General features: G+C 43.2%; 1 protein-coding gene across 2 annotated transcripts; it reads right to left on the minus strand.

Annotated features, from left to right (window-relative positions):
• Positions 1-229: 229 nt before the first annotated feature.
• On the minus strand, positions 230-22166 carry STYXL2 (serine/threonine/tyrosine interacting like 2). 2 transcript variants are annotated; one of them, XM_084843405.1, is made up of 6 exons: positions 22027-22166; positions 20720-20840; positions 10653-10747; positions 9427-9658; positions 8094-8311; positions 230-6223 (listed from the first exon to the last, which is right to left on the minus strand). In XM_084843405.1, the coding sequence occupies exons 2-6, from the start codon at positions 20824-20826 to the stop codon at positions 3399-3401; spliced, it is 3477 nt and encodes a 1158-aa protein (XP_084699531.1). In that variant the 5' UTR covers positions 20827-20840; positions 22027-22166; the 3' UTR covers positions 230-3398. The 2 variants fall into 2 exon arrangements, with proteins under 2 accessions (XP_084699531.1, XP_084699530.1); XM_084843404.1 differs by lacking the exon at positions 22027-22166 and adding an exon at positions 11179-11214 and having other exon boundaries at positions 20720-21049.
• Between the last annotated feature and the right edge of the window lie 1948 nt (positions 22167-24114).

Raw genomic sequence — 24114 nt, forward strand, 5'->3', positions numbered from 1 at the left:
CTAGTTTTCTTTATACAGAAATCTTTATTCTTGGAGGAGTATACATACTATCACACCACCCCTTACTTACTATTTGAGGTGGTATATTTGAGTTGAGATACAGGTTCAAACACCTCATCTGCTGTTAGTGAGTGCTAGGCCTCAGTCTAGGCAGAAAGGGAAGCCCTGAAATCTTTCCTTGTGGTTTGTCAGGAGTTATTACTTATAGAAAGGTAAAATCCTTAGCAGCTGTATGAGGGCGTCTTTATTTAAATATGGAAAACAGGAAGTCCAGGGTTACCACAAGTTGATTCCTTAAAATCTAGTCATTTGGATTCTATAATAGTCAGAGAAAAATACTCTTCTTGGTTCTGTTTGGTAGAGCGGAGGCGTTCCCATAAAATCACTGGAAAGTTATTGGGTAGAAAGCTTTCCTCAGTTTTGTTGGCAGTCCCAGTTCTTCAGATGTAATTGGGCTAGTTTTCTAAAGCCCATTTTCTGGGCAAAAGATTCTGGTACACAGAACTGTAGCTCTTGAGGCTGCTGAAATAAAACACCTACCCTTTCACAGGGTTAACAGAAAGTGAGTTTTCCCACCCTACCTGAGCTTTTATCCCATCTAGCTTGAAGTCCTCAACAGTGGAAACCAAAGAACCTGAAGGTAAAATGAATCTTGTAAGACTTCTCTATCATCAACTGTGATACTATTAACCACAAACCTGTATCTGGTCTCCTTTTTGCTATGTCACACTGTTCAAATCAACAATAGAACTGGGCCATGACTCCACCTGTTGCTGGTTCTGCAAAGATTTATCTCTGGGCAAACCTATAGGAGGGGCTGGTAATTGCACAGCCAATCTCCAAGAATCATGGACAGGAAAGAATATCTTCTTTGAATCGTGATTGCTTCTCCCAGAGTTTACTAACCTTCATGTTGTGCATGTTAGCATGTAGGTATGGTATGATGGTATACACTTTCTATATTTGAGAGGGAGGGGCTTTTCTGAATTTTCCCTATGTAGCGTTTTACCCGCCAAAATAGCGGAGAGTGTGCATACTAAACTCTTTTCCCTATCCACTGCTGATCCCCCTTCACACTTGCAAGAGCAATAGACAGAGGAGCCATGGCAAATCCTGGTAAAGATGATGTTAGGCACAAAGCCCAGAAGACAGCTTTCAGATGCAGCTACTTTAACAGAAGGAGAATTCTTCAAAGAGTTGAACTCTTTCTGCCCCCTCTCGCAGGAAGGGGTCTCGTGGGAGGAACAGAAAACAGCTTTCCTTTTAACGAGTCATGGTATTTATGGCCCTTTCATGAGTTGTGTTTGAAAATATGAAAGTAGATGGACTTAAACCTGTTTCCAAAGATCGCAGAGAGAGGTGGGAGCATGTGAAGGGCAGATGGAGGCTGAATCATCCTTATCCATTTTAAAAAGAATCAAATGACAAGCATTCTGTTTCAAGAATGATGGACTGCCATAATTATTTCTATATATCTTTTTCATTCCAAAGCAACTGGCAAACTGAAACCCAGGTCAAATTGGCAGGGGAGCAGAAAAAGGGAATATCATTTGCATTTGGGGAAAGAAAAGCTGATTTGGGTTTAGGACTCAGGTCTAGCCTACACCTGCAGCTGAATAAGATGACAGAATCCTGAGGTGGTAGAGTGGACTGCATAAGCCTCATGTAGAAAGGCTCCCAGAATCAGCACCCAGCACCTTTGGGCAGCTGCTGGGGCCCCAGTGCCCTGGCAGGGCCCACTGATGCTGACACCTTCCCTGTGCCCCATGTTCTAGGTGGTTTGGTTGACAAACTGGCATTTTAAATTTCCCAGAATGCCTTAGAACGATGCTACATTGGAGCATTGTGGGATATTTAAAATGGAGGCTCATACTCATGCTGCTGCTAGGTAAGCTCAGGGCCAGGGGTCCACCAAGGTAGGAGGGCCCCCACTTTGCTAAAGAACCCCTCAGATGTGGAGCCAGTCCTTCACTGCAACCACTTCATGTTGCAGATGGGGGATGCCATTATTTTTTATTTGTCTTCCATGCCAAGCTTTCAGCAATTTTTTTTTTAAGCCTCTGTTGTGCTAGTTTTCTGAATGCAGGGCATTCGTAATGTAGGGTAGCATTAAAAAATGAGATTCCCGACCCGCAGTCTGAAATGATACAATCTATTCTACTATCTCAGGACACTTGCACTTCAGTGCCACCTTATTCTCATCACATACCAGGCTTAAGACAATCTGAGGGCAGGTTCTTCCTGATTTATGTGGGGTGGTAAGGCCTGAGATGGAAGATGAGGCCTTGGCTAAGACTAGGAAAATTCAGATAAAGAATAGGCTGGGCAAGGAGTGCCAGCGAGCCGATTCCCTTTATCGGTTAGACCATAGACCCAGGCCTGACCCTGAAGCTCTTATAGGGAGCTGCCTTTGTCACCTGACCTGCTCTGAGTGATTGGCCTTCGGGAAACTCTCTTGCAGTTTATGCACAGCAAACAGATGGGTTGGGCATCTTTTACTTCAGGATATTTCAGTCAGTGGTTCTATTCCCTACACTGTGCACACACCAGAATGTAGCCTAGATGCATTTACATTTAAAAGGGATACACATTGCAAAAGCATATGCTTTATAAGGTTAGGCCTACACTTCTGTTCAAAAGGTAAATGTATCTCTGTTATTGCCTCCTTTATAGCAAACAAAATTAAAATCCTTAAACAAAGTCTCCCCATGTGACTGATGATTGATATTTTGTTCAGTTACAAGTTGTCATGGGAACAAACATTACATTTATCCCCTCAGTAGTTTCCTCTGTACTGATACACATAGGAGATGGGAAAGGCTCTGTGGTTTGAGAGTTAGAAGGAAAGGAATATTAAAAGTTCTGTTGTACTTTCCTCATGGAAACAGGGCATATATGCGATAAGAACAGCTGAATGTTCAATTTGGTAGTAATGGCTATTTATTTTGTTCCAATAATAATCATGATGGAACTAAAAGAAGTATTAAAGTGACTCTTCCAAGATTTTAGAAAACAGAGTAAGATGCATCTCTGAGGCAAATTATTTGGGCCTCTGGTATTTGCTTTGACATTCCTTGTGAATTATTTTTCTCCACTGTTTTGTTAAAGAAATTTTCTCAAACAGCACTTGAAACTTTTCTATACACCAAGAGCTGAATATTATTGACACACAATCCTGCTTTCTTTTGAAATGCCACTATTACTCTTCTTCCTCTCAGGTTGAGAATTAAGGATAAGAGAACATCTGTAGGACTAAACAGTGCTCTGTTACCTGGGACAGATTATAAGAAGTATAATAGAAGGTGATTAAAATGAGGCCACTGAGTCTGGGTTTCTTGAAGACTTGAAAGAGGCTTCAAATAGGCAGAAACACAGCATTGGCATGACTTTGCTCTCCATCACTCCTCTCTCCTTCGCAGAAGCTTTGCCTTAGTTTCTTCTTGCCGATTTCTCCAAGCAGCAATGATGGCATCATCATCCATTTCTTCTTCCTCCTCTTTACGAACACTTTGCCTGTGTCTGAATGAATGCCTTGATGCAAAACACTCTTTCTTTTCTTCGACCTTTTCTTTCTCTGCATTCTCATCACACTTTACAAAGCTCTGGGTGAACTTTCTCTTGGCACCAAACTCAGCTGCATCTGAACCGGACTCCTCCTCATGCTCTTCCAAGTGATGAGATCTGATCCGACTCCGTGTGGATGGTTCAGAGGATTCTGAGGTGGAGGAAGGTTCTGGAGTTCTTCTGAAAAAATATAGTTCTGGGCTTTCTTCTCTGGAATTTGTCTCACTGAATTTTGACCGTGTAAATGTATGTACCTCCTTATCTTCTTGTGCAGAAGCAGAAGAAAATCGTGAGGAGGTTCTCTCCAAGTCATCTTTACACTGATAAGTTGAGGAACTATCCATTTCTTCTCTTTGAGATCTGGAAATTCTATAGCTAGTAGCTTCAGTGTCTACCTCTCTGAATGTGGATGATCTACTGTACTTCTCTCCACTAGTGCTGGTACAGTCCTGGTAAAAGGGCTTTTCTTCTGCTTTCAAACCATTGAGCCATTTGTTTACGTTGTTCTCTACCTCTGATCTTATAGCAACACCAACGCTGGCAAACTGACCTGAGAGAGCAGAAGCGGTATCACTCTTGTTGAGATCTGCTTGCAAAGGGTAGCTAAGACCACCCATTGTGTTTTCTACATCATTTTCATCCTCACCATCTCCCTTGATCTTTTTCTTCTTAAACAAAGTGCTACGTTTATTGTCACTGATAAGCTTCTCAGTCCTGTAATCTGACATCTTCTCTCTCATCTCTGTTTGCATCTCCTTTTCCTTTCTGCTAAGCTTCTTCAGGTCAACTTCATCAGCAAAAAGGCTGTAAAAAGGCTTGCTTGTTTGTGTCACTTTCTTGCTTGAGTTGGATCCTCCCATCTTTTCACTCATCGAGGTATTACAAGACAGGATAGAATGAGTGTCAGCATACTGGGTGTCCTGCTGGTGATGCCGTGAACTAGCTAGAGATAAGCCACTCTGTGCACTAAGCAAAGAAGTCTTATCATCATCAAGATGTCTGCCAAGATCACCTGACTTAACACTAGAACCCAGTACTGATGATGGCCGGGACAACATCAGGATCTCATTTTGTTTCTGAGCAATTGTTTCACTAACAACATTGGCAATCCAGTTTTGAATACTGGCTATTGATATTGTGTCTTCTGGGCCAAGAGGGAGGTTGGGCACGTTAGTTGCTACTGCATTGGTTGATATGGCCCCACTAGAGAAAGATGAGCGATTGGTTTGCATGCTCAGTGCTGAGGCAGAGTCCTCAGTACCATTTGCAGAAGCTGCTGGGGGCCAAAAGGCTGACAAAGGGATGCTTCCACTCATTGTACTCTCTGCCTCCCAGCTGCAGAGAGATTGGCTTTCTTCCAGAATTTTCTTTGAGTGTTCAAGTAACTCCATTCGTCTCTGCTTTCTCTTCGCAGAAGCAGAATCTTCACCTTTAGCAAGCTCCACAATCTCATCCTTATTCTCACTGCCAACCTTCTTCTGGTGTTTAGTCTTCCAGGCTTGGTATGCTGTCAGGTTGATATCTGATGAGTTCTTCTCCTCTTCCATAGCTTCCTTATTTTCTTGACTGCTGTCTTCCACCTTGGGTTGCTTGGAGGCTTCCGAATCCCTTTTATGAAAGCCAAACTGGATTCTCTTGACCTTCCACCTTTCCAAAGGGGTCAGTTTGTCTTTGTTCTTTTGACAGAAATTATAAAAGGAGCTAGCATCAGATAGTATACTTTCCTCATCCATATCCCTGCCCTTGGTTCCATTGTCAGGCCTTAGATTCTCATCACCACATCTAGGTCTGGAACAATATCTTTGAGCAGCTTCCTTCTCTATCTCCATCATCCTCTCATTCCACATATCCCAGGTGCTTTCTGTAGACATAGAATCTGTGCGCCCTCTCCTCATTCTGTTGATGCCACTTGCTTCCAGCTGTTGTTTCAAGATTCTGATTTTTTGGCTACTCACACTTTCAGTATCACTTATATCATTTACAGAGTGTGGTCTTTCTCCCATGCTAGAATCTCCATTTTCTTCCTTGGGAAACAAGTAGCTTTCCATTTGGTACTTCTCATTTTTGCATTGCCACTCTTGGATCATCCGACCCATGTTCTCCTCAAATTCTTCCTTTGCCTGAAATGTAAGGTCTGAGGGTTTGCTTTCTCCATCCTTGTTTGAAAGTTCCCTTGCAGGCAAGCCTTGCTTTTTCCTCCATTCTTCATAGAGCTGGTCCTCCTCCTCTTCACTGATAAGAGTAGGCTGTTTGGAAACCAAGCTCGCTTTTCCCATTGAGGAGGCACTCATTACACTCCCAAGGAGGCTTGTTGTGTCTTCTTCCTCTACCATGATAGAGTGGACTTTGGCTCCCATAATACTCCCAGAATCTTCTCTCCCGGACAGCAAGGAACAGCTTCCAGCTCTAACAACAGAACTTTGGCTACCAGTTGTATCATCATCAGAGTATTCTGCATCTTCCTCTTGTCGTTCCTCCAGTAGGTTTTCATTGAGCTCTCTAAGTTGTTTCAGGAAGCCATCATTGGGATAAATGGCCCGTTTCTTCCGTATAGTCATCAAGGCTTCCAAGATTGTCATGTGATGGAAAATCATCAGATAAGCAGCTACCAGCACTGCTGAGCGACTGACTCCCATTTCACTGCTGACCAAAACTTTTCCTAGAAGTAAAATTACATAGCAGGTTAACTACTTTCAGTGACATACTAGGGCATTTCTGAAACAATTTCTGGATCAAATAAACAGTGGCTATTTTCTGTCACTATAAGTCTTAATGGTAAATTAAATAAATACCTAAAGCTAAGAACCTGGTAAATTAAGCTAAAGTAATAACTGATAGATTTTATCACAGAAATCCCAAAACATTTTGCACGTATCAGGCTTTTCTACAAGAAGCATTTATTGTGCGCTTGTCATTCCCTAGTCATGGTTTACAGGTTCTTTAGAAAATGTCATGACCCTCCAGTTTCACTTCTGTTTGTAAACAGCACTTTTGGCGAGTATTTTTAGAGCAGGGAAAATGGGATATTATTTCTGAAAGTGAAAGAAAACATTGTTTCCACTTGTGTATTTGCATTATTTCACTATACCACTGTGCCACCTAAAGGTTATGTAGCAGAAAAGTGGAAAGGAAACTCCTCATGATGTGGTCGATCTCAATTTTACAGCGAAACCGAAAGTAGATGCAGCAGATTAACAGCCTTGTGTAGAAACGTCCATTGTCCGGGTGGAAACTGAGCCAATAGAACCCCAGAGCAGTTCTGATTCTGAGGAGGATCAGCAATCCGTGGGAGAGGAGCCAGCTCATCCCCCACAGGCACAGCAGCTGGCAGAGATTCCTCCTGCCAGCATTCCTGAGATAGATAGTGATCCTAGCAGTGAGAAAGTGCGGGAACGGGGCTTGCTAGATGCTCGACGCAGATGCAGGGAGCGACAAGTGATGGAGGGCGCGGAAAGGAGGTGTAGCGCCCATTTGGCGCGCAAGCAACAGCTGCCTCCTGTGGACCCAAGGGAAAGAGGGAGGATCTCTCCCTAGCCCATAAGTTCAGGGTCTTCAAGTGATTCTCTTTCAAATGGGGATCATCTGCCTACTCGGAGCATAGGCTACTCTGCTGTTCATTGCTTAGTCGCTGGTGATTAGCATCTGAAAGAGTCATTAAGTTGTAAAAGGATTAAAGCCTTGAAAACAATCTTTTCGTCTGTGTCTTGAGTTGGCTATTGGAGTGTACTGAAAGAGATGGCTAGAGCGCTCCTGACACCCATCATCAAGTGAAGCTTTATGCTATCCTTTCCTAGGGTAACTTATAATGCAATCCTAAATTTGTCTACTCAGAAGTAAATTGTACTAAATTTAATAGTATGTGTGCATAGGATTGCAGCCTTAATGAACAGAGGACTTATAGCCTTCTTTCCCCCATCTATGTGGGCTTATTGATTCACATCTCTATAAAAGGAAATTGGTTATGATCCTTCATATAGACAATTTTTTCTTTTAATTTTTGAGAGGGAAAAATAAAAAACTTTCTTGTCAGTTTATATTAATGAACTACTGAATGCACATTTTACTTAAAATCTGTTTAAAACAATATCTTCAAATGCAGAGTGAGGCTGGGATATGTCCTCAGCTTTTAGCGAATCAAAACCTTTGCCCAATTTGTATTCGCTGCAGTTGTCAAATCAATATTGTGAACCTTCATACAAATTCACTAAAAAATAATGATGCTTCAAATCTTGGGGGGATTTGTCCCTCCCCTCTCCCTGGTGATAGTAAACATTCTGGAGTTTCAAACATTTCCCATTATTATCTGGGGACAAAATACAAATGTGCTAATTTTAATCCTCCTAGTTTGTAACATAATCATCCTTCCAAAGGTAGATAGAAACACTGTATGATGGATAGTGTGTATCCCTACACACACCTTAACAACCTTATTAGTGTGTATAGGGGCCACAATAGCTACTTCACAAATGATAATGTAACAACAGAAACCAAGAATGAGAAGTACAAATTGCACAGTTTACCATATTTACCTCTGTAGGTTAGTAGAGCTTCATCAAGGAACTCTGCAGCCTGGCGGAAATATTTAGAGATGTCCATTTCTGGAAAATCATCCACCTCAATACCTAAGTACTGGATATCCATGCCATTGTAGAAGTCTGGTCCTGTATACACACCAGTGCCATGAGCAGCATTAAGGATGTGAGTGATTCCTAGTCTCTTTAGTCGACCTTTATTCACTGCAACGCTCCTTCAAGGCAAAGGAAGAGAGATTAGTTTCTGGCTTCTATCTGCAGTACTTAAAATCTAGTCTTGTACCCAAAGAGCAGGCAATACAAAATTGGTTGCATTGATGAGAATCTGATGATGAATCAGTGCAGGCCCCGCAAGATAATGCAAACTGACAATATGAATTATCTACCTCTCAGACGATTAAAATAGTATCAGAAGTGCCAAAGATGTGTAAAATGTTATAGTATGCCTGACCTCTGGAAGACCCTCAATGGTATTTTATGTTATTTAAGCAGATTTATATCCTACCTGTCTATTATAGTCATGATACGCAGGATGGCTAACCACACATTTATAAAATAAGTATAAAATCCATTCACAAAAGCAATACAATAGAACATTAGAAGCAAAGGACAGAAGCAAGATATAAAAACAGCCTAAAACAAAGGTTCAAAGCTCATTAGGCTAGGAGGCCAAACACTGCCAGAATAAAAATGCATTGACTAGTCAGTGAAAGTTCAAGAGAGATGGGGCCAAATAGACCTCCCGAGGCAGGAAATTCTATAATTTCAGTGAGACCACAGAAGAGGCCCTCTCCCGTATCCTAGCCAGTCGTGCCTCTACCACTGATGGGATATGGAGAAGAGCCTCCCGTACTGATCTTAAAGAGTGGGCAGGCTTCAATTGGAGGGGGTGGACCTTTGGGTATTATTATTATCATACTATTTAATAGAATTATATACCTCTTACCATATTTAAAAATATCTCTGGGTCCAAACCAGTTAGCATATTCTGAAGGTTGTTGCACTTTGATATTGAGCTCATGAGCGCCCCTCTGAACACTGTGGCAAATGTGGGGAACACGTCATCTGCAGGCCACATAAGCAATTCTCTCAACCCATCTCCCTCCAGATCTCTCCTGAGGTCTTCATTTTACCATCCATTGGGCTTTTCAAAGTAACCTTGTATGCAATTGTGCTATCTTCTTATCATAAATTTATCCGGTACGGGATAGATGGAGGGGTTTTGAAAGATGTTAACTTTTGACCTAGGAAAGTGACCCTTTTCTATGACAGAATTTGAGTGGCCCAACACTTGGAACATTATTCAAGGAGAAATGGTCTTCCCACTCACTTTTCTGCTATGAAGACATTTGGCCAGACCTCATCAATGGCATCCCTTGGGGACTCAAGCCGGTCTTTCACAAGTGTCCTCTGCAAGTCCATGACACAGGGGGTATTGAATAAGCTAGTGTCATCTATCTTTTCCTTAACCCGGTTGTACAGGTCTTCCATAAGTAGCTGCTCAGCAGATTCTAACATCCCCGGACCCATAGAGTTTGCTTTCACCTCCTTCGTTTTCAGCTCTGGAATGAACCAATATTTTAATTTTCAAAATTTCAACAATTACATTTTCAAAATTGCCATTGGCATGCCTCTTAAAGACTGTTCAGCATAGTATCCATCTACTTGGTCTTAGCTAAAACCGCATTGATGCTCAGGGTATAATCTTGATGGATTGTTGATCCTTATCGTTTTACTGTAACATGACATTCTACTATATCGTAGTATTTCAACATGGAGTTAAGCAGAATCTCATTCCAATACTGAATGAATCATAGAAAGTAGTTTGTCTAGCTTTTAGTGCAGGCACTTGAGCAATACTTGCACTGCATTCCAGTGCCCCATCACTGAATTCAAAACTGAAACTGCTGGCTTCTTGTTTAGTAAAATATAAAAGTGAGATATGATGCGAAGAAACTTTAACTACCCTCATTATTTTTCTTGTATTTAAATGTACTATTTTGCAGTAAAAACAAAAATAATGAGAGGAAACCAGTAATACCCCCACCCCCTGCACAATGCAGAACAAGAGCTGATTAATTAAGAGGCAGTTCATCAGTAATTCTGCTGCCGTGCTGAATTGGAAGCAATTAGAAGCAAAAGCAGAGAAATTTTCTAATTAAAGGTACAGTAGCCCTGGAAAGCCTCAATAGTACACTGGACAGGCTGGGATAGTAATTACATTTTAAATGTTAAAAATTGCCATAAAGATGGGAAGCCAACACAGGAAACACTAGAATGCAACAGATCAGCACTGATTACATCTGGATTCTCCATAAAACGTGAGTAAAGAAAGGATGGCAATTCCAGACTACACTACTAGTATGGAAGCGACCTGATTTAATAGAAGAAAGAGGTTCTGTAAACACTCTCCAGGTATTATAGAAGTATAGAGCTGGAATGGAACAGAAATTATCTAGTCCATTCTTCTTCCCCAAAGTGGGGCCATCTATTCACAAGCTCCCCTCACTCATACATTCACCATTGTGCTAATTTCCTTTTCCTTCTTCACCCTACCTTCCTTGATGATCTGTTTAGCAGCCACAGCAGATGACAGATGAATGGGCTCCATGAAGATGCTCTCAGTGTCTGTGTCTGATATCACTGAATATCTGTTGATCAATGACAACTGCATGAAGCAAACTTTGGCGAGTCCTTTGCCACTCACCCCTCACACTGTAGCTCTTCATAACCATTTCAAAACAAAGCAGCTTAAGAGAAAAATAATCTATGCAAGAGAGCTGATAAGCAAAGAGGATTTTGAGAGAAGATCTCTGCGGGTGAGTTGCTTATAGATGCAATTTTTAAAGAAAAATGTTGTAATAACAAGGTTCTATTTCCTTGTAATAATTCCATAGTTATTCATTGTTATCAATGTGCTCCTCCTCCCAAATGTGCTGAATTAAGATACTACAACATAACATTCATTTGCATAAAATTAATGTTCCATTTTTTATTGTTGTATGAGGAGGCAAAACATGGAAGAAAAGCATGGAAACATCGCCTGGATATTTCCCTGGAAAAATTGCTGGTATAAACTCACCTACTGTCTCGCAGTGCCCTGTTTCCAATTTCTCCTCTGTAAAATGGGAGCAATAACACTCACATAGTTAAACTAGTTACAGTGAAACACAGATATAATAAAATATTGGTTGTAAACGTTGTACTTTGTACGAAGTACATTACTGTACTTTGATGTACAGTAATGAAAAAGGGTAGGGAACATGGTATTGGCAGAATAAATTATTCAAAAGCTGAGCTGAGGTACATTCATAAGGCAGCTCAGAGGCAAATGATGCCCCGCTTTTTCCATTCAGCTCCAGGGTTATTAGCCCAATGCCTTTCCCCAGAAAATAAAAGGGAGCATTAGGCAAGAAAGAATAACCAGCTCAAGTGTCCACTGCTGTGAAAAAGTTGCAGAGTTGAGTGTGCATGCCATCTCTTTTCCTTATAGAAGAGGAGGATATTTCTTTTTCTTCCACTAGAGGGTCCAGATGTCTCTGAACGTTGTAAACACAAGTCCATTTGACAGCTGCATTAATCAAAACTGGTCTCCATAGCAACTGGTCATGAAATGTTATACAGACAGCCAGGTTCCCAAGCCAGTGGCAGCTGAGAAGGCCAGGGCAAGCAAGAATCCTGTGTTGTCTCAGGTTGAAGTTTACAAAGCACTAGGCTTTGGCTAATGCATATTAGGATAGAGGGATGTGCGGAGGAAAGAGCAAGAATGGAGCTCTGGTATTCATGTAGAATATGTGTGTATTGCCCTTCTATTTCCTCTGTCAAAGGAAAACAAAGCTTACTCTGTTTTCCTCCCTTGGCCCTTTTAAAGTCAGGGCTGCCATTTTGCTGAGAAATCTAGAGATTCTACTTTGGGAACTAGTTGCACTAGTTCCCAAATTCTGCATATTGAAGCTCATGCCCTGGTTTTCTTGTGCCACTAAATTACCAACATGCGAGAAATGAATTTTCCCTCTCAAAATACTCTTTAGATCTTGGGTGGGGAGCCTGCAGCTCATGGACCACTTGCAGCATTCAGTTTGATTTCATGTGGCCCTCAGCACCATCCTGATGCTGCATGCCCACCTCTCCGAGTATTGCTTCAATGGTGTGTGTGTGCGTGTGTGTGTGTGTGTGCGCACGCACAGAGAGAAAAAGAGCTCTGCAATCCTACAACGCTGTGAACCACACACTTTGGGCACAGGCCCAACCTGCTTTAGGCTCTGGCCCCACCCAACATTAGCTCCTTTAGGTACGGCCCCTAATTGATTTTTCCCATGGGTCAATGGCTGTTCACAGGACAGGCTCCATGCCTCTGCTCTAGATACATCCTGCAGCATTAAGGATGTTCCCTCCCTTATTAGCATACGCACCCTCCATGCCTCTGCTCTAGATACATCCTGCAGCATTAAGGATGCTCCCTCCTTATCTTGAGCTAAGATCCTTAAATAAAAGAATTGCAAGGTGCAGTACTGCCACCATCACAAACAAATAGATGAGCAGTGTTCCCAAATCTAATAGACCCCTTGCCTTCTTTAGCATATACCTTATACTACGGTATAAATACTGTTTTGCTTCACTGATAGTGCCACCTACCAAACCCCCTGCTTGACTTTCTGCAGTAATAGCACAGGATCTGTTTGGTTTTCTGATTATTGCTGTGAATTAAGCCAGCAGGCAGTGGCTCTCCAAGCAAAGGATGATGGTAAGGAGAGGAAAGCTGCCTTTGTGGAAGTCCTGTTTGTCACGTAATCGTTGAAACCACAGAGCCTTTGTTAGGAAAATGTGGTAACTCTTGGGTTTGGAAGCTCTGTGCATTGGAGTTGCCATAATCCACTCTCCAAAAAAGTCTGCCCAATATAATTTGCACTGTACACAAACTCCAAGTATATGCTTCTGAGGCCAATGGATTAATGAAATAGCTACGCTCACAAACCTGAAAAGAAATAGAGAACTTATGCATAACATGTCAATCTTAAAAGAACCACACTGGTTATCTGTTTGCTTCTGGGCTGTTATTTATATTTTAAATCCTAAAGCAGCCTTTTCAACCTGGTGCCCTTCAGATGTGTTGGACTACAGTGTCCATCTTCCTCAGCCATTGGCCACACTGGCTGGGGATGATGGAAATTTTAGTTCAATACATCTACAGGCCAGCATGCTTCACTAACGTGCTTGGGACCCAAATACCTGAAACAGCATGAGTAAGGGGAGGCATAATAGAGGTGTATAAAATTATGCATGCTGTGGAAAAAGTGGAAAGGGATACATTTTTTCCCTTTCTAATAATACCAGAACCCAGGGTCATCCCATGAAGCTGAACAGTGGGAGATTCAGGACAGATAAAAGGAATTACTTCTTCACACAGTGCATAGTTAACTATGGAATTCTCTTCCACAAGATGTGGTGATGGCCACCAATTTGGATGGCTTCAAAAGGGGATTGGACAAATTCATTGAGGTTAGTTAATCATTGAAATTAACTAGTAGGCTGTTAATGGCTCCTAGTCATGATGGCTATGTATCTGGAGCCAACAGAAGTTTCCATCCTCCTTTTAGCTCAGGGGTAGCAATTGGGGGGGGGAGTGGCTGGGTGGGAAGGTTTAGACTTCCTTTAGCCATGTGTGCTGGTCCCAATCTGAATTGGGGCACTGCACACTTTCTTGATGGGAAAAAGGAAGTTAGGATCATCTCCACACCATGTATAATCTTCAGGGGTGGGGGACTCATTAGGATGGTCCGCCCCCAGAGACTTATGGAACCTGATGGATTCCTGAAGGCTCCAAGGAATTTTCCATGGGTAGAGTTGGTATTCTGTCTAGTCCCTTGTTCCTTCGTGGAATGGAGAGATGCAAAGGGCCATTGGCATGATTACTCCTGACAGACCTCTCCAGAACCCATTCTGCCCTGTGGAATTCTGTAGAGTTGTGGGCGATGAAGCAGGCTGGACAATGACTAGAGTGCAGGTGGTGGACATCTTGCTCTGAACATGACTTAGAGCACATGACTGGGTTTGGACAATGAGTGGGGGAAACAATGCAGTATGGGCTGTTGTCCTCACGTGTGCTGGTTGCATGATCGGCATTTCCCTAATTACCTGCACTGCATCGATGTGTCATCCGAACCCAGTGCGTGGCATGGCGTGGGTGGTGTTTTATCTACTCTACAATGCATGGCTTGAATTAGGGGTTGTGGGGTGGGTGAGAAGCCACCCCAGCCATGTGTTGGCTTTGGACGACATGGCAACCCGTGACACAACGCAGGTAATTAGGGAAATGCCAGTCGCACAACCAGCATATGTGGGGGTGGGGGGGACAACCCATACTGCGTTGTTTCCCTTGCTGATCATCCAAATGTGGCGTCTGCTTACCATGTGGTGGTGCAGGCTGCGAAAAAGGCTTACTTCACAGCCTCCATTGCATCCTGGAGTAGCTGCCTAGCAGAGCTTTTCAGAATGGCTTGGAGACTGCTAGTCCAGAGACAGGTCCTTTAGAGGAGCCCTCAGAGGCCCACTGTGATGCTTTTTCATCGCATTTTGAGGATAAAGCCATCTGGCTCTGAAACAGTTTAGATGCCACTGTTATGGCAGATCCAAGGAAGGTGTCCAATATCCTATGTAGCCACATTTGGAGGATCAATTTTAGCTAACACAGCTTGATGACATGGACAAGCTGCTTGCCATCATGCGACCAACTACGTGCCTTCTTAATCCCTGTTCCTCATGGCTAACTAAGGCTATCTGGTATGGCTTGGCTGGGTGGGTCCAGGGTGTGGTTTATACCTCTTTGTGTGAAAGAGTGGTTCCTGCTGCTTTGAAGGGGCACTAGTACAACCACTCCTGAAGATGCCCACCCTGGATCCAAGGATTTGTGATAACTATCACCCAGTTACAAACATACCATTTTTAGGTAAGGTGATTGAGAGAGTTGTGATGGGGCAACCGCAGGCAATCTTGGATGAAACCAATTCTCTAGATCCTTTTCAGTCTGGGTTCAAGCCTGGTTTTGGGACCGAATCAGCCTTGGCTGCCATATTGGATGACTTTTATGAAGAGAGGGATAGGGGGAGTGCAACCTTGCTCCTCTTATTCAATCTCTCCATGGTTTTTGCTACCATTGACCATGGTGTCCTCTTAGATAGCCTTCATGAGATGGGTGTCAGGGCACTGTACTTCAGTGGTTCTGTTCCTGCCTATAGGGTTGGTCTCAGAGAGTGGTGTTGTAAGAGTGCATCTCTGCCCCCTGGCACTTGTGCTATCAGGTGCTGCAGGGCACTATTTCATCCCCAGTGCTATTCAGCATCTATATGAAGCCAGTGGGAGCAATCATCCTGGGATTTGGAGCAAGGTATCACCAGTATGCAGATGACACCCAGCTCTATTGTTTCATAACATCTCAGTCAGGTGTGGCCATGCAAGCTCTAGACTAGTGCTTGGATGCAGTAGTAGGTTGGATGAGGGCCAATAAACTAAGCTTGGATCCTGGCAAGATGGAAGGACTGTGGGTGGGGTCACAGGTCTGGGAAATCAGTCAATTGCCTGTTCTGGATGGGGTTATGCTCCTTCTGAAGGAACAGTTGTGTAGCTTGAGGTACTCCTGGATTCATCTTTGTCACTTGAGGCTCAGGTAGCTTTAGTGGCTAGGAGTGCCTTTTATCAGCTTTGGCTGGTACACCAACTACAGCCATTCCTGGACCATGATAGCTTAGCCACAGAGGTACAGACACTGGTAACCTCAAGACTGGATTACTGTCATGCACTCTACATGGGACTACCCTTGGGCTTGGTCCGGAAGCTGCTGGTGATGCAGAATACAGTGGCGAGGCTGCTAACTGGGGCCTCTGTCCAACAGCAAGCAACACCCTTGCGAAAAGATCTGCACTGGCTGCCAATACGCTACTAGGCCAAGTTTAAGGTGTTGTTGTTAACACATATAGCCCTAAACAACTTGGGACCAGGTTACCTTAGGGAGCGCCTCATCGCTTATGTCCCTGACCAATCTCTGAGATCATTGGAGCACTTCTGAGGGTGTCACATGCTCTGGAGGTTTGCCTCAGGAGCAATTGTAGTAGCACATTTAGTATTGCAGCACCCACCCCCTGGAATGCTTTACCAACTGACATTAGACAGGCCCCCATAGTTCTCAAGTTTAGACATCCTCTAAAAACTCATCTCTTTACAGAGGCTTTCCCTGAAGTGTGACCCAGCCAGCTATGGTTTGTAGCACACAGTAGAGTGTACAGTTTTATTCCTGATTAATTTGTATTGTGTTGTTTTTAATTCTTATATTTATTGTTGTTCTGATGCCATTGCATTTTATGTTCACTGCTTTGATACCTCTCTGGGAAGAAGAAGAAGAAGAAGAAGAAGAAGAAGAAGATAAAATGTTTAGGAGTCCCAGGATACAGCTGAGTAAGAAGGAGGGTTTTCCCCTCTGTTCCCTTCCTAGGAATCCTATTGTCATGTGCTCTGATAATCTTGATGTAGAACAGCCTGTTCCACCAACATCTTTCAAACCACCTTCTCTTCATTTTGGTGCCCCATTCACACCTAGTGCCTCAAGCTACAGTCACTACATACATATTTAGAAGACTCTGAACTTTTAAGAAAAGAAAAGAAAAAAGGAACTGCAAGTGTATTGTTCAGCTGAGCAGAACAAGGAGAAGATGGGAGAGGGAGATCTCCCTTCCCATGCTGCTCAACTGATCTGGGAGAAACAGCTGAGAAGCACTGAAGAGGGCACATGGCTACAGAGTCCAGCTGACGAGCTGATTGCTCTCATCCCTGATGGGCAGCTAATTTTCTTAGTACGCAGCAAGGAACCATGATCCTGATGTATATGAATGGGAAAGGGGGAATATGGGGATGTATAGATGTGTGTGAAGGGTGCGTGTGCATGGATGTATCATGTTTGTGAATAGGGGGAGTGGGTGGATGTTTGTGTGTATGAATGTGTGTGTATGGATGAGTGTTAATGGAATGTGTATGTGTATATGAGGCCCACTTTCAGCTCTGGCCCCACCCAGTTTAGCTCTTGCCCAGCCCACGACTAGCATGTGGGGTCCGATAGTTTACTCATGAGGGAACATGATTTGGGGGCTTGGGGCTGAAAAAGATTCCCCACTCATGTAATAAATTCCTGATCTAAACCCATTTCTACTCACCTAATCCCCTTTATCTGTTACCTTCTATGCCAGACGTGGGCAACTTGTGGCCCTCAAGATGTTTTGGCCTACAATTCCCTTCAGCCCTAACTAGAAAAGCCAGTACTGAGAGCTGATTTGTAGGCCAAAACATCTGGAGGACCACAAGTTGCCCACCCGTCCTCTACGCTCTCCTCTTTCCTACTGTCAATTGACAACATTCCCACCACCATCACCCCAACTGTCATTCCATGCTCCCTTCAACCCCCCCTTACCTTTTTCCATACTCCAAGTGATCTGCTACCCTGTCCCCTCCAAAAACAAACCACAATCATGGTTCAGTACAATGTGAAAAGAGTTAGGAAGTTGGTCGATTGGTTCTCACCATCCAGGAGATGACACATCTAACGATATTGTACTCACTAAGATGAATAGGTTAGGTTAGCATTCTGCTTCTTAGTCCTACCAAGCAGCTAAAAATACTGGACTAAGGTTTATTTATTCAATTTATACCCCATCTTTCCACCAAAAAAATGGCACTCAAAATAGTGCTCACTTCTTATTTTCCTGACACTCTTTTAAGAACATAAGAAGAGTCATCCTGGATCAGACCAAGGGTCCATCTAGTCCAGTATTCTGTTCACACAGTGGCCAACCAGGTGTCGACCAAGAACCCACACGCAGGACATGAGTGCAAGAGCACGCACCTGCCCATGTTCCCCAACAACTGGTGCACATAAGTTTACTGCCTCTGATACTGGAGGTAGCACATAGCCATCAGGACTGGTAGCCATTAATAGCTTTCTCCTCCAGGAATTTGTCTAACCCCCTTTTAAAGCCATCCACATTGGTGGCCATCACTACAACTTGAGGTAGCGAATTCCATAGTTTAACTATGTGCTGTGTGAAGAAGTACTTCCTTTTATCTGTCCTGAATCTCCCATCAATCAGCTTCATGGGATGATGTCAAGTTCTTGTATTTTGAGAGAGGGAGAAAAAGGTCTCCCTATCCACATTCTTCACACCATGCATAATTTTTACATCTCTATCATGTCTCCCTTTACCTTCCTTTTTTCCAAGCTAAACAAGTCCAGATGTTGTAACCTTCCCTTATAGGGGAGATGCTCCAGCCCCTTGACCATTTTAGGGAGCAATCCTACTGGGATAGGCAGCTGCCTCCAAACTTGGAGGCGACCGCCTATCCAATGCAGGGCAGGAGAAGCATGGAGAGGATCATCCCCTCTGCACTTCAGCCACCCTGCATTTGCAGCTAGGCAGCCAATTTCAGCTGTCTAGCCACAGGAAATTGGAGCTGGGGAAGCAGCGGCCAGATGACACGTTGGATGTGTCATACTGGCATTTCCAAGTTCCCCTCCCCGGCACGCCCCCAGGAATGCCCCATTTTCACCACTCCATGTTCCTCTTCTGAGTGTGGGGATGTTCCGCGCTGCCTGTGAGGCAACGTGGGAGGGGGTGAAGGTTGGTTCTCAGAGAATAGACCTATCCTATGGCCATCTAGCTGCTGACTAGCGGCCATAGGATTGTGCCCTTAGTTGCCCTTTTCTGCACTTTTTCCAGGCTATACAATATCTTTTTTTAGGTGTAGTAACCAGAACTGTACACAGTATTCCAAGTGTGGTTGCACCACAGATTTGTATAAAGGCAGTATGATATTGGCAGTTTTATTCTCAACTCCTTTTGTAATTATGCCTAACATGGAGTTTGCCTTTTTTACAGCAGCCGCACACTGGGTCGCCATTTTCATTGAGCTGTCCACCACAACCCCAAGATCTCTTTCTTCATTGGTCACGGCTCGCTCAGATCCCATCAGATTATACTTGAAGTTGGGATTTTTTGCCCCAACATGCATCACTTTACACTTGCTTACATTGAATCACATTTGCCATTTAGATGGCCATTCTCTCAGTTTGGAGAGATACATTCGGAGCTCCTCGCAATCCCTTTGTGTTTTAATCAAGTTGAAAAGTATTGGTCCCAATACAGATCCCTGTGGGACACCACTATTTACATCCCTCCACTGAGAGAATTAACCATCTATTCCCACTCTCTGCTTTCTGTTCTTTAACCAGTTACTGATCCATAAGCGGACCTCTCCTCTTATTCCATGATTGCTACGTTTGCTCTTTGGTGGGGGACTTTGTTAAAAGCCCTTTGGAAGTCGAAATAAACAGTGTCGACCAGATCACCCCTGTCTTCATGTTTACTGATACTCTCAAAGAACTCTAAAAGGTTAGTGAGACACGACTTATCTTTGCGGAAGGTGTGTTGATTCTTTTTCAGCAGGGCTTGTCCTTCTATACGCTTACTAATTTTATCTTTAATTATGCTTTGGAGGTCATTGCTCTAAAGCAGGGATGGACAACTTGTGTCCCTCTAAATGTTGCGGGACCGCAACTCCCATCAGCCCTAGCCAGCATAATCAGTGGTGAAGGATAATGAGAACTGCAGTCCAACAACATCTGGAGGACTCAAGTTGCCTACCCTTGCCCTAAAAGAATCCATGTGGCCAAAGGTTACTGCTGATGAATACTCTAAGTACCTTTTCCCAGAGTAAGGATGGATGAATCTCACTCGTTTCTCTCCATTAAAAAGTCTCATTACAACTGGAACAATAATCAACTGAAAACAGACAGTCACTCAGTGAAAATGAAGCATTTACAACATATGCTTTTGGGTGTCTTGCATTTATTTCTGATGTTAAAAAAAAGAAAGGAAATAAAACTTAATCACATATATTTTGTTGTGCAGCACAGTCCTGCACATATTTACTCAGTGGGACTTACTTCCAAGTAAGTGTCAAAAGGATTTCATCCTTTTACTTTTTTGAGCAGGGAGGAACTACTGAGAGAGAGATGGAAATGTCTTGACTAAGAAAAAGATTTGGAGTGTAGAGGAAGGCTACAACAGATTAAAACAAACTGGTTAAAGAAATCCTGAAAAATAGCTACAGCCTGAATGCCACACTGTTTAACTGGAAATCCCACTGTGCAACAATCCTGCCACACATGGATCCTAAATCTGTAAAACCAACTGAACCAAACACTTGAATCCAAATTCATCAGAACTGTGGAAAGACTGATGCAATCGCAGTTCAGCTTGGGTGGGCTCTGTTTCTTTCTGTCCCGCCTCACCAAACTTCGATAATGCTTTCCCCAATAACCCTTGGTATTTGTAGGAAACCTCTGTTGAATCAATTAGATTAGCTAAATAATGCATGAGCATTCCATCCTGGCTTCTGAAGAGAGTAAGAAAGAACCCTTTAGGGCTCTGTTCTTGGTCAGGGTTTGGATAATATGCCGGGCTAGTGTAAAAAGGGGTGAGGGGCAGAGAAAGTGGCTGCAATTCATTGCATGTGGTCAGAAGAATATAGAAGCCTTCTTGGCCGCCACCCCCCCCAAACAAAACAAAACAAAAAATACTCACTGGCTGGGAGAGGGACTCCGAAGATAGTGGGCTTGCACTGCTTTCACATCAGGTTCTTCTTCGTCCGGCACCATCTGCTCACCGTCTGAATCCATAGCACTTGCCATAGCTGCTGTGGGAACTGGTTAGAATTGGGAAGCAGGTAAAATTAGGGGGATCAGTGGAGGCTGATGGCTTGATGTCAGTGCAGTGGTGAATCCACTCTGGGTTTCAATCAGAACTCTAAAGGAGTTACCTACGGTGCAGAAACCTAGAATGGATTCAACGCCCCACTGAAATCGGAGACACCAGCCTCCACTGGGATCAGAATGTACTAAATCATAGAGTCCCATCAAGGGACCCGTTTGCCAAGTTGCACAACACAAATCAGTATGTTTTAGAAGGAAGGGGAGGTGGAGGTGACTGAGCAGGTGAGATCTGAATGGTTTGCTTGCCATAACAAACAGATCCCGAATGATGAAGGTCAGACCTTTGATTCCAAACAACTTTAAACCCCAGGGGCAAACCTTTGCCATAAGCTGATAGAACCAACTGGAAAGGGGGAAAGACAAGGGAGCTTTCATGAGCACCATGTCAATGAAAGGCAGAGGGCAACTATATTTACTGCCAATGCACTAGCAGCTAGCTCTACACATTAACAGAGTATAAACATAAACAGTTAAGTGGGCCTGTGTACTAGAGATGCACTCCAAAGGTCCAAATCCTTTTGGTTAAAAAAGAGAGAGTGAATATTTGACTCATGTTGATAACAAACTATAAATATTATGAGGTATCAAAATGTAAGCACAACAAATGCAATTAATAGTGCAATCCTATGCATGTCTACTCAGAAGTACGTCTTATTAAGTGCACTGGAACTTGCTCCCAGGTAAGTGTGTATAAGAAGTTTCATCTAACATACAGTCAGGTTATTTTGCAATTTAATTTGCTATTTATCCAAGAGTGGGCCATTAAACCATGTCTCCTCATTGAAGTCTCTTTGTTCTCCACTACCACCCCCTTCCCAATCTAAAATGGCACCCCTGGGATCCTGGTTTGGGGTGCGTGGGTGGGGGGATAATCCAGAGAAGCTGCAGTTGCTTCTTCAGGCTGCTTCTTTGTGATTCCATCACCCTCACTGTACAAATGTCTGTTCCATGTCAGCCCACAAGGCCGCTGACACCGTCCCCATTCCCACCCCCTCACAGCTAGTCTCAAATATCAGGAATGTAGCCATGCCTCCATAAATGAGGGGTGAGTGGTGGTTGTCGCTGCCATGCAGTGACCCAGCAAATCCAAACTCAGGAAGTTATGAGAGCCCAACTTACCGTTTCTGCTGGGGGAGTGTGTGTCTCCTGGCAGTACAATTTTCCTTGTTGGTAGCTGAAGCACTGAGTCGAAAAAGTGGGGAATTGGCCAGGGATCACAGCTAGAATAAGGGTGGTTGTCCTCCTTTCCTCTCTGCAATTTCTTCTCAAAGGGGCAGGACAACTGTCAGCTTCAAACTTTATCAGCTTTCTAAATATAGCGTCTTAAGGCACTGGCTATTAGGTAGCAGAGGACGAAATGCAGTGCCTCACAGACTGTGCCCACTTGGGCTTTTAACTCTATCCCTGCTAATCAAGAAACCTCACTCCGCTGTGCAGTAAGCCAAACATATGAAGGGCAATCTTATTATTTGTATTCTTCTGATGCCTTAGGCCCAAAATATATCTTACTTTAAATCCCTATCTAGCAGCTACATCTTTTTTTCTTTTCATTTTTACTCTAGAGTAGGTGCAGGGCTCCCAATTCAGATTGGAACCCTATTCTTGGGGAGGGGGGGTAAGGGGTTTTAAAGATCTAAATCAGGGGCCCTCTGGCTACACTAGAGTAAAATTCTTTAAAAAGACATAGCTGCTCAATACAGATGTAAAGGAATATCTGTTTTGGCCCTTTGCTGTGTCCCTTCAAGGGTAAGGAAGGGGACTTCCTCCCTGCCTAATATTTTCAGTCTCTCCTGCCCCTGGCCTCATTTTTTCTGGGCGATCATACACTGCTACAGAATGAGACTATGGGCTTTTCTACACAAGGCTGTTAATCTATTGTATGTACTTGGGGTTTTGTTGCAGAACTGAGCACTACTCGAGAAGCATTTTATTTCTTGCTTTTCTGCTACATAACCTCTAGGTGGCATTGTGGTATATTGAATAGCATAAATACTCAAGAGAAAATCCCACTTTCTTTCGCTTTCACAATTAAATGCCGCATTTTCCCTGCTCTAAAAATACTCACCGAAAGTGCTTGTTAGATACAGAAGCGAAACTATGTCTAACCAAACATTGTCTAAAAAACCCATAAACAACCATGAGTAGGGAATGATGAGTGCACAATAAATGCCTTGTGTAGAAAAGCCCAAGATGTTGAATAACATTACCTTTTTGAGAGATGCAAGGAGTTCATCCCCGTATCTAACTTAGGAACATAAGAAGCTGTCTTATACTGGTCATTAGCTTGTTAGACAAAAGTCATTAGCTCAGAATTACACCATGGGTGGAAACCCTCTCTTAAGTCAAGGGCTGCATTCCTTCGGGCGGAAATTGTCAGCATTTCTGGTGGTAGGCAGAACATCTGTACTTAAATTGAGTCAACATCTATACTTAAGTTGGTCAACATCTGTAAGTTAAGTCAACATCTGTACTTAGCTTGAGGAAAGCTGAAGTACGGAACTCCCTGCTATAAGGAAGTCATGGTAGCAAAGAAAAATCTGGGAGAGTCCACCACTCTGTCATGGAGAGCCATCCAGCTCCACAGTAGTGGTGATGCTGGAACTAGTTACAATAACATAGAATACCATGCCATATCCAGATTGCCTAAATAATGCATCTATTAAGGGCATGGCACTTAGCTGTAATTTATTAGCATTTCCGAGCTTGTGTGAACATGGAAAACACTTAAGGCAACATGTTTATCTAAAAGGTTTCCTTTGCTAATTGTATATATATATATATATATATATATATATGATGACTGGTAAATACAGCTTGCATTACACAAGCATGGATATATTCCTGAATGACACTGCAAATCTCCTGCTCCTTAGTCAGAGAATAGTATGACTTCATGAAGGAGACATTTCCATTTTGTTGAGGTTCCTGGTTGCCACTGCAAATCCATCTTTGCCACCCCAGGATATTTCAAGAATATGAAGGCAAACTTTCACAGTCTTTCACACTGACATTGGCAATATTCTTACTGGCAATCTGCTGTTCTTTCACATCGAAACTTCTCTTTCTGCTAAAGCTTATTTTCCTTAAACTTATTTCTCCCACCTGCTGGCTGTGGGATTTTGGGAGTTGTAGTCCAATACATTTAGTGGGCACCAAGTTGGGAAAGGCTGTTATGTGTGTGTATGTGAGTGTGTGTGCATGCGTGCG

This window comes from Heloderma suspectum, chromosome 3 (genome assembly GCF_057233095.1).
Source record: "Heloderma suspectum isolate Gila_16-S chromosome 3, 16-S_ref, whole genome shotgun sequence".
Lineage (NCBI taxonomy): Eukaryota > Metazoa > Chordata > Lepidosauria > Squamata > Helodermatidae > Heloderma > Heloderma suspectum.